The 15,497-nt window shown below is 45.4% G+C and overlaps 1 protein-coding gene and 1 long non-coding RNA gene across 7 annotated transcripts in view; one reads left to right on the top strand and one right to left on the bottom strand.

The window, feature by feature from the left end:
• The window catches only part of LOC148502816 (protein phosphatase 1 regulatory subunit 12B-like), a 107,006-nt gene extending 95,892 nt beyond the window's left edge, over window positions 1-11,114 (top strand). For all 4 annotated transcript variants that reach the window (XM_088449330.1, XM_088449332.1, XM_088449331.1 and 1 more), the window contains one exon: window positions 10,992-11,114. In XM_088449330.1, coding sequence (XP_088305456.1) covers window positions 10,992-11,078 — 87 coding nt within the window. In that variant the 3' untranslated portion in view covers window positions 11,079-11,114. The remainder of the gene's footprint in view (window positions 1-10,991) is intronic.
• LOC148502815 (uncharacterized) overlaps window positions 1-14,973 on the bottom strand; it is a 42,726-nt gene extending 27,753 nt beyond the window's left edge. For 2 of the 3 annotated variants that reach the window (XR_015869967.1, XR_015869968.1), the window contains exons 1-2: window positions 14,891-14,963; window positions 10,979-11,024 (exon numbers count right to left, since the gene is read on the bottom strand). This is a non-coding gene — a long non-coding RNA (uncharacterized LOC148502815). Of the gene's footprint in view, window positions 1-10,978; window positions 11,025-14,890 lie in introns of all 3 variants that reach the window. The other variant, XR_015869969.1, reaches the window with a different exon arrangement.
• Between the last annotated feature and the right edge of the window lie 524 nt (window positions 14,974-15,497).

Genomic DNA, 15,497 nt, shown 5'->3' with positions numbered 1-15,497 from the left:
TGTCGAATTGAAACCGTCAGGCATCAATGGCAGTTCGCAATCTAAAAAAAAAGTATTTTCTATGCATTGGTTTTGACTGTCATTTTTCATCCACCGTTGATACCTGTCGGATGTCAACCCCTTATTCCACAGCAGATCCGACGCCAATCCCCTGTACTTAGCTCAGGGGGGGGCCTGCTATATCCCGCAATACCGCCTACATACATGACCGGAGAGTCTGCTGTATGCTCTGCTCCATCTCCGCTGCTTGTGTATATAACTGTAAGTACGGTCACACAAAACTTCTTACTGCAATAATCTCAAGACCGTGGTACAGTCTATCTGGATAGTGGGACTAAAACAATACTTTCCTCTGATGTCTACTATTTACTAACTGTATATACACACATATCAACAGGTTATGGTCCCAGGCACCCCAGATGTCACAGAACACTGCAGGTCAGAAAAGTTAAACAGTGAAGCTGCATAATATCTCAGTGCATAACACGCATACAGTAGCTGCTTCCATGATGAGTTTCATAAGGCTTAGATGCTCAGAGAACTATGCCACATGGAAGTTCACAATGGAAATGCAACTTAAGCGTGAGAAGCTATGGAATATTAACCCAGGTGACAATCCAAACCCATATGATATAGATAAAGCCATGAAAACCATAGGCTTAAGTGTTGAACAACATGTTTATTCTATCATACATGGAAAAGTGTCAGCACATGACATGTGGAAAGCCCAGCAGGCCACATATGAGAATAAGGGTATCATGTGAAGAATTAATCTGAGGTGCATACTGTATAATACTAAATTCAGTGATAAATTGATAAGATGATGTCCATATCTCAGCAATTAATGTCTATAGGAGTCCAAGCTGATGACAAGGGGATCGCTTTCGATGCTATAGAACATAACATATGGATTTGATTTCTTAGTGGTATCTCTAGAAGCGAATAAACCCAAGCTATGAACAGAGATCGTTAGGACAAAACTTCTGCAGTTCCAAGAATGTGTACCAGTTGAATTAAATATTGAGAATACTGCAGTACACACTAAAGATGGAAAGCCCAGAAAATTCAAGTACAAGTGCTATGTATGTCATAAGACAGGACACAAAGCATCTAACAGCAGACTGAAAATGTAAATGCTACATAGAAAAAGAAGTGTAATAGCAAAAATGAGTAAAAATTAGTAAAAAGAGATTGTTGGTATATTGACACAGGTGCCACAAGACAGTTTAGTTGCAAGAGTATGAAGATGGGCGGTAGAACTGCACTCTCATTGACCAAGGGGTGGGGTGTTGTGGTTTCAGGGTGCTGCACCTTTGTGTGGGAGTACCTTTCCCGCACTGAATACGTATGGGGGTAGGGGGGGTAAGGTGCGCTCTGCTAGTAGTGGTGATGGTGATGACTTGTGTGTGTTTGTGAGTGGTGTTAATTGGAATGTTTCTTCTGGTGGTGGTGGTGTTTTGGGAGTGAGAAGGAGGGTGTGATTGGGTATGGAGTAATGTGAAAAGGGGAATAAAATAGGATCAAAATGAGGCCAGCGAGACACAGTAATTTGGGGCAAAATCTTTTATTGAGTAGTCACAATGCTGCTCTGTTGAGATCCCGGGCAGGTGGGTGGGGTTCAGTGATGAGTGGTGATGAGACTGGGGAGGTAGGTGGACCCTTTAAGGGGGCTCCTTCCTGTGCGGTTCAGTGACCTTGCACGTCACCCCTGCTGGACCTATGGTTGACAGTCTAGGAAGTCTCGGGGGGTGGGGGTATTTGCAAAGTGGGTTGGAACACCTGTGCGGTGTCCCGCATGTTGGTGTGCGACTTGGCAGTACTTACCTACCGTTAGGTTTTTTGTTATGGTGATGTAGGTCGACGTTGCGGCCGTTGCAGATAGGTTGGAAGCTGCAGGTTTGTTGGTGAGCTGGATCAGCGTGTTGCTGGTGTGCTGCAGGTGCACGGCTGTTCTGATTGGTCTGCGGAGGTCAGCGACCGGAGTGTGCAGCTGAGGTTGGCTCTTGGTCATGCTGCTGGTGGTGCGGAGCCATAGGTGTGGATGGGTGAGCCGCTGGGAGGCTGGGTTGCAGCGTGTGTTTCGGCACAGATGCCTTCTTCAAGGAGGTGTGAGAGGATCAATGCTTCTGAGGTTCTTATGTAGAGCACTTCCGGGGTGGGGGTGTGGTCAGGTGACTCATGGGGCCAATGGTGTGTTTGAAAGGTAATATGGTGCAGGTGTGTGCAGGGACTTGCTGATTGGTGATGCGGTGCAGGTGTGTGCAAGGACTAGCTGGAGTGGTAAGTGTAATCATATTAGGCCAATGGTGTGTTTGAAAGGTAATCCATTGCAGGTGTGTGCAGGGACTTGCTGATTGGTGATGCGGTGCAGGGACTAGCTGGAGTGAGAAGTGTAATCATATTAGGCCAATGGTGTGTTTGATAGGTAATGCGGTGCAGGTGTGTGCAGGGACTTGCTGAATGATGATGCGGTGCAGGTGTGTGCAGGAACTAGCTGGAGTGATAAGTGTGATCAGATTAGGCCAATGGTGTGTTTGAAAGGTAATGCGGTGCAGGTGTGTGCAGGGACTTGCTGGAGTGATAAGTGTAATCATATTGGGCCAGTTGCAAGAGTAGTTCACTACATTTAGCATGTCTTAGCATTCCTTATAGACTCAGACATTTGTTTATTTTAGTTTCCAAAACATCCCAGGGATGCTTCCCTGGGATTAACTAATGCACCTGTGTGCTCACCTGATCATTTAGACCAATGGCTATTGACCACCTCCTATTTAAACCACTTCCTGTGAGCAACACATTGCCTGAACATGTTCCTACCCAGGATAGATCTAGGCTACAGGCTTACTCCTGTATCCTGTGATCGTGTCCTCTGTGACTATCTGCTACTTTGTGGATTCTCACTATTTACCATCTTCCCCTGCCGGCACCGCAGCCTCTATACTGTATACAGACCTGCTTCTTCCACTCCGGTCAGCCAGTGAGTTTACTATTACCAGCCTTCCACCTGCTGCTGTGTAGTGTCACCTGTCAGCGCTGCAGTTTCCACGCTGCATACAGACCTGTCTTCTATCTGCCACTGTGCTCCAGATCTGCTCCAACCACTTAGTTTCAACCAGCAAGTATACTGCTTTCCATCTGCCGTTGTGTTCCTTTACCTGTCAGCACCACAGCTTCCATGCTGCATACAGACCTTCTCCAACCACTTCGTCTCTGCTAGCAAGTATACCACTTTTCTATCTGCCGCTGTGTACCATCACCTATCAGCATGACAGCTTCCACACTGCATACCGACTTGTTATTCCTCAGTGCAGAGCCGGCGAGTTCAGCCACGGTCTTCATTCCATCATACCGCTGGGACAGTGCATGCAAGTTACTTATGCTGTTGTACTCTATCCTCAGTGGTTGTCCAGGTTATCAGGTTATACTATTGTGCTGAGCTTGCATTGGATTCCCTGCACAGTGTGCTATTGTCTTGAGAAAAAGTTGCTAGTTCCAGGGCTAGAGTTCCATGTGCAGAATACGGTCTGTACACTAAGGTTTCCAGTAAGCTGTATTACCTATCCTGACTCTCAGTTTTTGAGTTGCTCATCGGTTCCAGTTCCAGGTCTTGCTTCAGAGCTGTACAAGAGTTACAGATTCCGCAAGTTGTACTCTGACTACATAATACTCTGATTCCTGGCTTGAGTTCTGAGTTCCTATCTATCAGTATTATACTGTTCTGAGTCCTGGATTTCACGCTTGTTGCTGGAGTATATCCCTGGTCTTGCTGGCCTTCACGACTAGATGAGGGGTTGCCCAGTGGATCTGGTCTGTTCACTCCGGTTCCAGTCCAGTATCCTTGCATATCACAAGTCTCTGGTTCCTACACTGTCACTAGTGTACCTAAGTACCTGTTCATACCCATGAGCCAAAGTATCATCAAGCCACTTCATTTCCTATGCATATCAGTCAGATCTAAGGGTCCCGAGCCGGATCTACAAAATACCGTGCCAGCACGTGTGGTCCTATAAAAGTCAGAGGAATAGGAGATAAAGTACTTACAGCTACAAAAGTTGGGACAGTTACAACCCACCTGTGCAGAATCACAGAAATTTAAGATATGTTATATGTACCAGATATGGGAATAAACCTCATAGCCATAAGTGTCCTAAACCAGAAAGGATATAATAGTCTAGTTTGCATAAGGAAAGTGTGTTGTGCGAAACAAAAGGGGGACCGCAATAGCAACAGGTACCCGGAGCCGAAAACTATATGTCCTTGACATACCGTAGATGAGTGCTATGCAATGATGACTTTTGACTCATAGTCTATGGAACTCTGGTACAGTAGGTTATGTTACCTTGGATATGACAGCATCCCTAAACTTCTTGACGGGATGGTTGCAGTGATAAAGGTGAGCAAACCTGGAAGGCAAGTGTGTGAATGCTGTATAATAGGCAAGCAAAGCCATTGACCCTTCCCAAAATCAGCAAGCATAGCTGAGGCACCCTTGGAATTGGTGCATACAGATGTGTGTGGTCCAATGGAGGTGAAAATTATATAAGTTGTTACAGACACTTCATAACATTCATCGATGACTTCACTAGAATGATACACATTTATTTCATCAAAGAAAATAATGAAGTGATGAACAAAATTGCTGACTACAAGAAATCAGTAGAAACTCAAACTGGTTACAAATTGAAAGTCTTGAGGTCTTACAATGGAGAATATTTAAACATAGATGTTAAAACCTTTCTAAAGAAGCATGGTATTGATCATAAACTGTCCATTGCATATACGCCAGAGCAGAATGTTGTAATTGAGTGTGCAAACGGCACTAGAATGGAGAACCCTAACCCAAACCACTAAACCAACCCTAATACCCTTACCCAAACTCCAAAACTAACCCTAATACTCTTACCCCTACTACTATATCAACCCTAGAACCATATCCCTAATCCCCTTACCCAATCCCCTAAACTAACCCCTAACACAAACCACATAACCAACACTAATACCCTATCCCCTATACCCTAACCCCTAAACTAACCCTAATACCCTAACCCAAACCACTAAACCAACCCTAATACCTTATCCCTTATCCGTAGTACCCAAACTCCTAAACCAAACCCCTAAACTAACCCTAATACCCTAACCCTAAAGTGCAGATTAGTTCTTATCTGCCATCAAATGCTATGTTGCTTGATCTATACTAAAGGATGCTGGCCTGAACAAGAATTTTTGGGAAGAAACAGTATCTACAGCAGTGTATCTAAAAAAAGAACTGTTCTCCCACAGTTGTTATAGAAGACACTTGGAGGAAAGCCAAGTATCAATCAGAGTATTTTGGTGCATTGCTTATTGACAAATCCCAAGAAGAAATTACATAAGCTTGATCCCAAATCTGTGAAGTGTATCATGCTTGGATATTGTCAAGAGAGTAAATGAATCCTAAAAAGAGAAATCTTATAAAACCAAGAGATATTATATTCCAAGAAAAGGCACCACTTAAAACAAAGCAGCATGGACACCCAACCGCAGAAAAGAACTTCTGCAAGGCCAAATAGTGGAAAACCACCTAAAAGATATTATGATGAGTTTGCAAATATCGCATTCTGTTCACTTCAATATATCCAAGAGGCAAAGTCAAGTAACATCTGGTATGAGTGGAAATCAGCAATAAATAAGGAGATGACATCACCCAATGACAATATCACATGAACTGTAGTTGAGAGGCCACCGCAAAACAGTAAAGATCAAGTGGATTTTCTGCAAAAAGATGAAAGCAGATGGAACTACAGTATTGCCGATTACAAAGCTTGCTTTGTCACAAAGGGTTATATGCAGATATCTGGAGTTGACTACAGTGAAACTTACTCTCCTGTAGCAAGGTACAGTATACTACGTTTGCCATTACTATATCTACCTTGTTCAATATGCTGTAACACCAATTAGACTTTGACTCAGCGTAACAGAAGTGATGTACATCAAGAGGGAAAGTCTGTCTCTTAAAGAAAGCTTTGTATGGTCTACAACAGAGTGGTCATTGTTGGTACCTCAAGCTAGATGCTGTACTGCAAATAATGGACTTTGTGTGTCCAAATACTGATTATTGTCTCTACCACAAATACATAGAAACTCTTTGTTATTGTTGTGTATTCTTATGATTTGTGACTAGCAGGCCAAGAACGGCACATCACAAATGTTAAGCAGCTGTTAGGAGAAAAGTTCAACATGAAGTATTTAGGTACTGCAGACCACTTGCTAGGCCTGAGAATTACAGAGATTTAGAGAAAGGAATCATATATAGATCAGGAAACCTACATTGAAAATATAACTGCAAAGTATAGTATAGTAAGCCAATGAGCTTGTGGAGAATGGATCTTTTGCTGTGGTCCATATAGCAAGTGACAAGACTCCTGCTGATATGCTCACTAAAGGGATTACATCAAAGTTGTTAGTCTTCTTTCTACAGAAATGTAGACTAGAATATACTTGAACATGTTGGTATGGTATTACATGTTTACATTTTAGATTGCTGCAAAGGAAGCCATATATATGTTTATGTAACAGAGAGCTTGCACGGTGGTGGGGTGTTTGTATTTGGAGTGTGCTACTGTGATTCCTCAATGATGCTCTGTATCTGAAACATTTATCCTTTACCAAGAGGATGCCAAAAGATAGTCTGCGCATGTGCGACTCCATCTTGGGTCACTGTGTTTGAGCACCAAAGCACTACACAGATGTGTAGTCCTTGGCTCCGAGGGGGACCTGCTATATCTCGCAATACCTACATGACTGGACAGTCTGCTGTTTGCTGATTGTGTATGTAACTGTCATTACGGCTGTACAAAACTGTTTCACTGCAATAAACCCATTTTCCTGGTTAAGTCTATCTGGCTGGTGTGTCTACAACAATGCTTTCCGCTGTCATCTACTGTTTACTAACTGTGTATACCACAAAATTGTACAAACATATCAAGAATTTCTGCCCCATTCAGGCAATGATTTGTATACGCTAAATACCACTCAATCAGAATGCCTATGATTTGGTACAAATGTGCAGTGTGAAAAGATGCATTTTGCCACTTTTTCTCCATCATACGTCCAACTTGCATGAGCCCTATTGTTTGCAGTGTAATGCTGGTGTATTTCAGCATTGGAATTTAGGCTGGCCTACTGAAAATAATTTGCTTCAATTTATATATAGAAACATAGAAACATAGAATTTGGTGGCGGATAAGAACCACTCACCCCATCTGGTCTGCCCCTTTTCATCTATCCTTTTGGCAACTTTAACCCTATTTGCACCTTACGTGTCTCTTAAGGATATTATTATGCCTATCCCAAGCTTGTTTAAATTGTTCCACCGTCTTAGCTTCAACCACATCTGATGGGAGGCTATTCTACTTATCTTTTTTCCTCAAATTTCCTCTGAGCCTACCTCCATCCAGTTTCGGTGCATGTCCTCATGTTCTTGTACATCTCTTCCTTTGAAGAATGCTTCCCTCCTGTACCTTGTTAAAACTCTTCATGTATTTGAAAGTTTCTATCATGTCCCCCTTTTCCCTTCTCTGTTCCAAACTATACATATTATGATCTTTTAGTCTTTCTAGGTTAGTTCTGTGCTGTAGGTCATGCACCATTTTAGTTGCCCTTCTTTGTACCGTCTCTAATGTGTCTATATCCTTCTGGAGATATGACCTCCAGAACTGAACACAGTATTCTAGATGAGGCCGTACCAAGGACCTATACAGTGGCATTATCACTTATTTTTGCCTGCTACTGATTCCTCTCCCTATGCAACCAAGCATCTGACTTGCCTTCCTCATTGCTTTGGTGCATTGCTTGCCTGCCTTCAAGTCATCTGAACTGTGACTCCTAAATCTCTTTCCTCCTCTATATTTTCCATTATAGTGTCCATGATTTTGCATTTTTTTTTACATTAAACTATTAAACTGTAGTTGCCATGTTCTTGCCCATTACTCTAGTCTACCCAGATCCTTAGTCATTTGTTTTACCCCTCCTGGTGTGTCTACCCTGTTGCATACTTTTGTGTCATCTGCAAAAAGGCATACCTTCCCTTCAATACCATTTGCAATATCACCAACATAGATATTAAAAAGCACAGACCCAAGTACAGATTCCTGGGGTACTCCACTGGTAACCTTTCCCTCCTGTAAATACACTCCATTTACTACAACTCTCTGTTACTACATATCCTGCAACCTTGATCTTATCCATTCAACATTCATAGAATCCAATCCCAAGCTTTCTAGTTTGTTTGGCCAGCAAGCACACGATATATTGGCCGATCAATTGATCAGCCAATATATCTGCCAGTGTGTACCCAGCATAACTACTTCCCATCTGAGATATGCAAGTCCCTAGGGGCCTCATTTATCAACGACATTTATCACTCACAATGGGTGATAAAACTTGCTGCGTATGATAAATGGTGCTCCAGCCAATCAGCTCCCAACTGTTATTTTTCAAACAGTTGACAGCTGGGAGCTGATTGGCTGTGGCACCATTATTATACGTAACAAGTTTTATCACCCATTGTGAGTGATAAATCTCGTTGATAAATGAATGATGTGAGTAGGGATGAGCGGGTTTGGTTCTCAGAAAACCGACCCCTCCCGAATTTCAGGGATCCGGGGCAATTTGAGCCAAGCTCGGATCTCCCTGCCTTCCCCAGATCGCTCACCCTAGGCAAAACCTTGCGATCCCGCTGTCGGGTCGCGAGGTTTTGTATTGAGCGGCTCTCAGCCAATCAGCATTAAGCCCATTTAATATGCACACAGGAAGCAAAAGAAGATGGCACCCACCATCCTCCACTGCCTGACACCGCCGGCACACCCTGCTGCCTACACCGCCGGCACCCCCACTGGCAGCATCCCCCTCTGCCGACACCACCATTGCCGACACTGCCGGCACCCCTGCACTGCTGCCTCATGTACTGAGGACACCGTCAGCGACCCCCACACTGCCGGCACTCCCACACTGAGGACACCACCAGCACCCCTGCACAGCCGACACTGTCAGAACACATGCACTGAGGACACTGCTGGCACCCCTGCTTTGCCGTCACCCCGCATTGAGAACACCCCTGCCAACACAGTCTGCAAATCTGACAGCGCTGGCATCCCCGCTCTGCCGACATTGCCGGCACCCTGCATTGAGAACACCCTTCCACTGCTGACACAGTCAGCAAACCTGCACTGAGGACACCGCTTGCACCGCCGCACTGCCGACATCGCCACTACCCTTCACTGAGGACACTGCCAGCACCGCAGCACTGCCATTCCACGTACTGAGGACACCATCAGCAACCCATGCACTGCCGACACAGCCAGCAAACCTGCACTAAAGACACCACTGGCACCCCCACACTGCTGATATTGCCGGTACCCTTTACTGAGGACACTGCCAGCACCGCAGCACTGCCATCCCATGTACTACGGACACAGTCAGCAACCCCCGCACCTCTGACACTGCCGGCACTCCCACACGAGGACACCACTGGCACCCCTGCACTGCTGACACTGTCAGCACACATGCACTGAGGACACCACTGGCACCCCCACTCTGCCGACACCCTGCATTGAGAACACCCCTGCCGACACAGTCAGCAAATCTGCACTGAGGACACCGCTGGCACCCCTGCTCTGCCAACATCACCGGCACCTTGCATTGAGAACACCCGTGCACTGCCGACACAGTCCGCAAACCTGCACTGAGGACACCGCTGGCACCCCCGCACTGCCGACATCACCAGAACCATTCACTGAGGACACTGTCAGCACCGCAGCACTGCCATTCCACGTACTGAGGACACCATCAGCAACCCCTGCACTGCTGACACAGCCAGCAAACTTGCACTAAAGACACCGCTGGCACCCCCGCACTGCCGACATCGCCGGTACCCTTTACTAAGGACACTGCCAGCACCGCAGCACTGCCATCCCATGTACTAAGGGCATCGTCAGCAACCCCCGCAGGGCTGACACTGCCGGCACTCCCACACTGAGGACACCACCGGCACCCCTGCACTACTGACACTGTCAGCACACAAGCACTGAGGACATCGCTGGTACCCCTGCTTTGCTGCACCACCGGCACCCTGCACTAAGGACACTGCCAGTACCCCCACACTACTGCCCCATGTTTTGAGGACTCCACCAGTGACCCTGCACTGCCGCTACTCCCACACCGAGGGCATCCCTGCACAGCCGACACTGTCAGCACTCCTGCACTGAGGACACCCCTGGAACCCCCGCTCTGCCAACAATGCTGGCACTATACACTCGGGACACTGCCAGGACCCCCATTCTGCCAAGACCACGACACTGCCAACACTGACGGCACTTCCGCATTGAGGACACCGCCAGCACCCCGCACTGCCGACACTGCTGTCACAGTAAGTGCACTATTGGTGTATCCAACCCACACTGTATAACACACTGTATCCGTGTTGGAAAGTGGAAGCTGAACTTCCACATGTTAGTGCCGCCCACTGTGTCACTTAGCTTAGTCAGCCAGCTAGCTGGATGCAACCTTTTTGGCCTTAACTAGATGAAAAAAATTATATTGTGAGGTGGTCAAAATTGATTGGAAATTACTGGAAATAAATGTTATTGAGGTTAATAAATACTGTAGGAACAAAAACAGGCCCATTTGATGTGAGTTTAGCTGTTTTTATGATATTTTAAGAAAAAAATCCAGATCCAAAACCAAAACCGATAAACAAAACACCAAGGAAAAAAAATCTAAAACCAGATTCAGATCCAAAACCAGGGGAGATCCAGATCCAAAACCAAAACACGAGGGTCGGCGCACATCTCTAGTTGTAAGTGATAAAACTCGTTGATAAATGTGGCCCCCTAGGTTACTTAGCATTTACATAGAAAATACAACAAAATATAAAGGCTTCATTATCTACATCTTTGCTACATCATTATCTATTACAAAGGCATGCCTAATTGATTCTTACACTTCTCTTTTAGGTCCTCTCGGACTTGAAGTCTGACAACCAGCGTCTGAAGGATGAAAATGGAGCTTTGATTAGAGTGATAACCAAACTTTCCAAATGACCTTCTGAATTACTGAAGTGAAATAGCCAAGCAAACAAGTTGTAACCATTCATTAAGACCTGTGTACACAGGTGACTGAGTTGCCACCACAAAATTGACACAATGCATTTCTATATATTTTTGCATATATTTAAAGACAAGTAGATTTATTATAAAAAGAAAGGAATATTGTGTAACATTACCCATCCGAGAACTGCAAGGCAGTTGTAAAGATATAGGGCCTGATTCAGACCCACTCGCGAGCGGCTGTACGCTCGCAAGTGGGTCGATGGTCTGCACTGAGCATGCGCACGACGGAGGGAGCTCCGTCGTGCGCATGCGCCAGACACGCCGAGCGAAGGACTTTCCTTCGCTCGTTGTGTCCGATCAAAGGGGGCGTGCTGTCAATGTTGATTGACAGCACGCCCCCTTTGGTGGGCGTGCCGGGGGCGTGCCTCCCTGACGGGGGCGTTCCCACGGGAACGCCTCCCGTCAGAAGCCGGCCCACTGACATCACTAGTGATGTCAGTGGGAGTGATTTTGGCTCTGATAGAGCCAAAATCACTCCGGAGCTTGCGGTTGAAAACCTCAACCGCAGGCTCCGGCTCGCAATTTCGATGGTCGCGATGGTCACGACCATCGCGGCCATCAAAATGCACGCTCGTATAGCCTGTGGGTGGTGACCCACAGCTATACGAGCGTCCAGGAGGACGCTCCATGAAAAAGGAGCCCGGCCCTCATGCAGAGCGTGCGCTCTGCTCAGAGCGTACGGCTCTGAATGAGGGCCATAGACTTTTCAATATATAGACTTTTACAATATACTGTAACTGACTCTCATTCTTATGGAATATGAGTCACACAAAATGTCTCTGGTTTTACTCTTTCTATGGTCAAAAGATGACAGTACCCTTATGCGCAGTATATCTGTGTGCATAATTCCACTTTCCAAACCAAAAAGGGAGGGCAGCTATAGTATATCCAATTGTTTTTAACAGACAGATATACCCTATAGCTAGGGCTACATGTGCCATTCTAAATCAAATGGAATGCATATACAGTGTGACTACTAGATGTGATTTTAGATGATTAAGCACATCAAATGAAATGCCCAAAGAATTGTTGACAATATTTTGTGATCAACAGTTCATTTCCTTTACCATCAGTCTCTGTGGTTGAGATTAATGAAGTTTAAATGGCAACATTGAGCAACTAAAGGAGATAGCATTACATGTAGCTTTTCTTAAATACTTGGGGCTGATTCAGCAACGCAACCTGCAATTCCGATCCAACCTGAATCAGCCCCTTAGTTTCAAAACAAGCAACGACTGCTAATTATATGGCTCCATTATCACTAGGTGAATACAACCTGCCCGTAAAGTCAATGCTTAGGGTTCTGAGGTATTAGTACTTTCTGTTGCAGAATTTATCATAAGAACAGAATAATACTTCCTGACATTCCATAATGGTATCCGGTCTTTAGGTCTACAGTGTCTAGATAGACAGTGTTTAGATAGACAATGGAAGATAGACAGGCAATAGGTGGACAGGGACTGAAGGTCGACACACTAAAGGTCGACTGGTAACAGGGACTGAAGGTCAACAGGCAATAGGTCGACATGGACTGAAGGTCGACAGGTACAGAAGGTCGACAGGCAATAGGTCGACAGGGACTGAAGGTCGACAGACAATAGGTCGAGATGCAATGGGTCGACAGGGTCAGAAGGTCGACACACTAAAGGCCAACTGGTAACGAGGTCAACATGGTCATTAGGTTGACACACATAGTTGACATGTAAATGGTCGACACTTATATAGTCGCCATGCGAATGGTTAACACATGTCAACACATAGTCGACATACAAATGACGACATCCATATAGTCGACGTGCGAATGGTCGACACCTGCCAACACTCATTTAGTTGACATGCAAATGTCCGACACAGGCCGACGCTCATATAGTCGACGTGCAAATGTCCGACACATGTCGACATTCATATAGTCGACATAAAAATGGTCGACATGTTTTTGTTTGTTTTTTTGCCCTAATCTTTATTCCTAACCCTCCTCTTGGTGCCTAACCCAAAGTGCCTAACCCTAACCGTCGAGGTAAGTGCCTAACCCTAACCTTCGGGGTAAGTGCCTAACCCTAACCGTCGGGATAAGTGCCTAACCCTGATCTTAAAAAAAAAAAAAGTGTTGACCATTTGACTATATAAGTGTCGACCTACTGCCTGTCGACCTTCATACCTGTCGACCTTGTTACTAGTCGACCTGTCGGAGTAAGTGTCTAACCCTGACACTAACCCTAAAAAAAAAAATGTCGACCATTTGACTATATGAGTGTCGATCTACTGCCTGTCGATCTTCATACCAGTCGACATTGTTGCCAGTCGACATTTAGTGTGTCGACCTTCTGTCTGTCGACCTTCATACATGTTGACCTTGTTACAGTCGACCTTTAGTGTGTCAACATTCTGACCCTGTCGACATATTGCCTGTCGACCTTTAGTACCTGTCGACCTATTGCTTATCAACCTTCTGTACCTGTCGACCTTGCCTGTCGACCTTCTGTCCCTGTCGGCCTTGTTACGAGTCGACCTTTAGTGTGTCGACCTTCAGACCCTGTCGACCTTCAGTCCCTGTCTATCTATTGCCTGTCTATCTTCCCTCCCTTGTCTACCTAATCACTGTCTATCTAGAAATTGTAGACCCATTGAACCATACCCTTCTGTAATACCCCAACCTGTTGGGAGTTGCTGCATGATGCTGAGATCGGATCATCATGGCACCACTCCCTGTTATAAAAAGCAACAATTCAATGCAAATTGCAACACGAAACAAAAGGAGCTGAGAGATGTTTCTGGATTCCAGGAATCCCTCCAGGTGCGCCACTGCTATGGCACTATTTTGGGAGGCACCATGAAGAATACATACTAACCTTATTAATTATATTTTCAGTGTGTATTTGTCTAATGTAAATATTAACAGAATAATGTAGTAGTATTGTCCAAGTACTGTAGCAATAATTTACCTTACGTAAATTAGTGTGTCTAGGAATTTTTTATTTCTTTTTTATTTCCTTAATTTCCTTTAATTTGCCTCAAAATCCTTCCTGTTATTTATATGTGACATCCTCTCAGAATATAAAGTTTGGGGACATGATCTAGTGAAAGGGGCAGGTCTTCTCTATTCATCACTATTTTTAAGCCTGTTCTAACTGTACACAGAATACAGCACAGGTTATCACACCACAGGTCAATGGTAGATAATCACAATGTAAATCTTTGTTAAATATAGGAAGTTTTGTCATGTCCTGGTACCTTTTACATACATGTTTATTAGTATTAAGTACTATTAAGATTAGTTTATCTAGTTTATTATTTTGATCAAAATAGAGGAGAGATAGTGTTGCTGCTATCACTCTTTCTCAGGATGACAATCTTAGTGACTGATTCAATTTGTGGCAATGTGCTGCCGAACATCACTGCAGTGTTCAGTTGTGTATATAACTTATCTATTACAGTAACAGAGCTTCAGTGATGTTCTGAGCACAAAAATTCTGGCAGCACTACGCGCACATCGTTTGGAACGGAATCTCCCACTAGCAGGCAAACTTTGCACCCAATATATAAGAGCCATATTAAGGAAAACATAACAATCGGTTAAAGTAATCCACCCTAAATGCCCCACTGGACCCTATGCGGAAGTCTAGACTGTGTAGTGGATGGGCCAGCTCAGTTGCAATGATAACAGCAATTTTTTAATAGCATTGCCTTTGAGGTAATTTTCACGGGTCCCCCTAAGTCCCTCGCCACCCCCCTCCGCGACTTACCGCTACTCCGTGGTTGTCATCCTTCAGCGTGTGTTGCGCAGGGCAGGCACATCTCCACTAGTGTTTGGCTCTGTCTCTCCTCACTGACTGGTGCTGGGAGGAGGAGTGGCCGTGCTGAGCCTCCTGGGACATTCCAGGATTACGGTCATGAATCCTCCCAGTATCAGTCAGAGAGGAGAGACGGAGCCAACCGTGAGGGCAGATGTGCCTGCCCTGCGCAGCACACTGCTGAAGGAGGATGCGACCATGGCTTGCCTGGCAGCGTAGGTGCAGGGGGAGGGACGAACTTCGTAGGAGGCCCGGGCCCCATAGCAGCCGCACCTACGGTAGTTACGCCAGTGATTCAATCTGTATAGATAAGGTAATGCTATGCCAAAAACAGTGGTACAAAACAGAAAACAGTGGCCGCTATTGAGCATGCAGGGTATGGCCACGCCCCCTCAAAAACGGCCATACAGGGGATGCTGATGGCTGCACAAGAAGACCACCGGTGGCTGCACAGAGGGATATTTTTACCCCTCATCAGCGCTGCCAAGGGGGACAAGGTCCCCCTTAGCAGCTGACCCGGGCCACTTTCAGGCCCCTCCAACAAACCCGGGCCTGGGTA

This window comes from Taudactylus pleione, unplaced genomic scaffold (assembly GCF_031769625.1).
Source record: "Taudactylus pleione unplaced genomic scaffold, aTauple2 ptg000482l, whole genome shotgun sequence".
In the NCBI taxonomy this organism is placed as follows: Eukaryota; Metazoa; Chordata; class Amphibia; order Anura; family Myobatrachidae; genus Taudactylus; species Taudactylus pleione.
The sequence above is the reverse complement of the archived record's forward strand: the minus strand, read 5'-3'. Positions and strand labels throughout refer to the sequence as shown.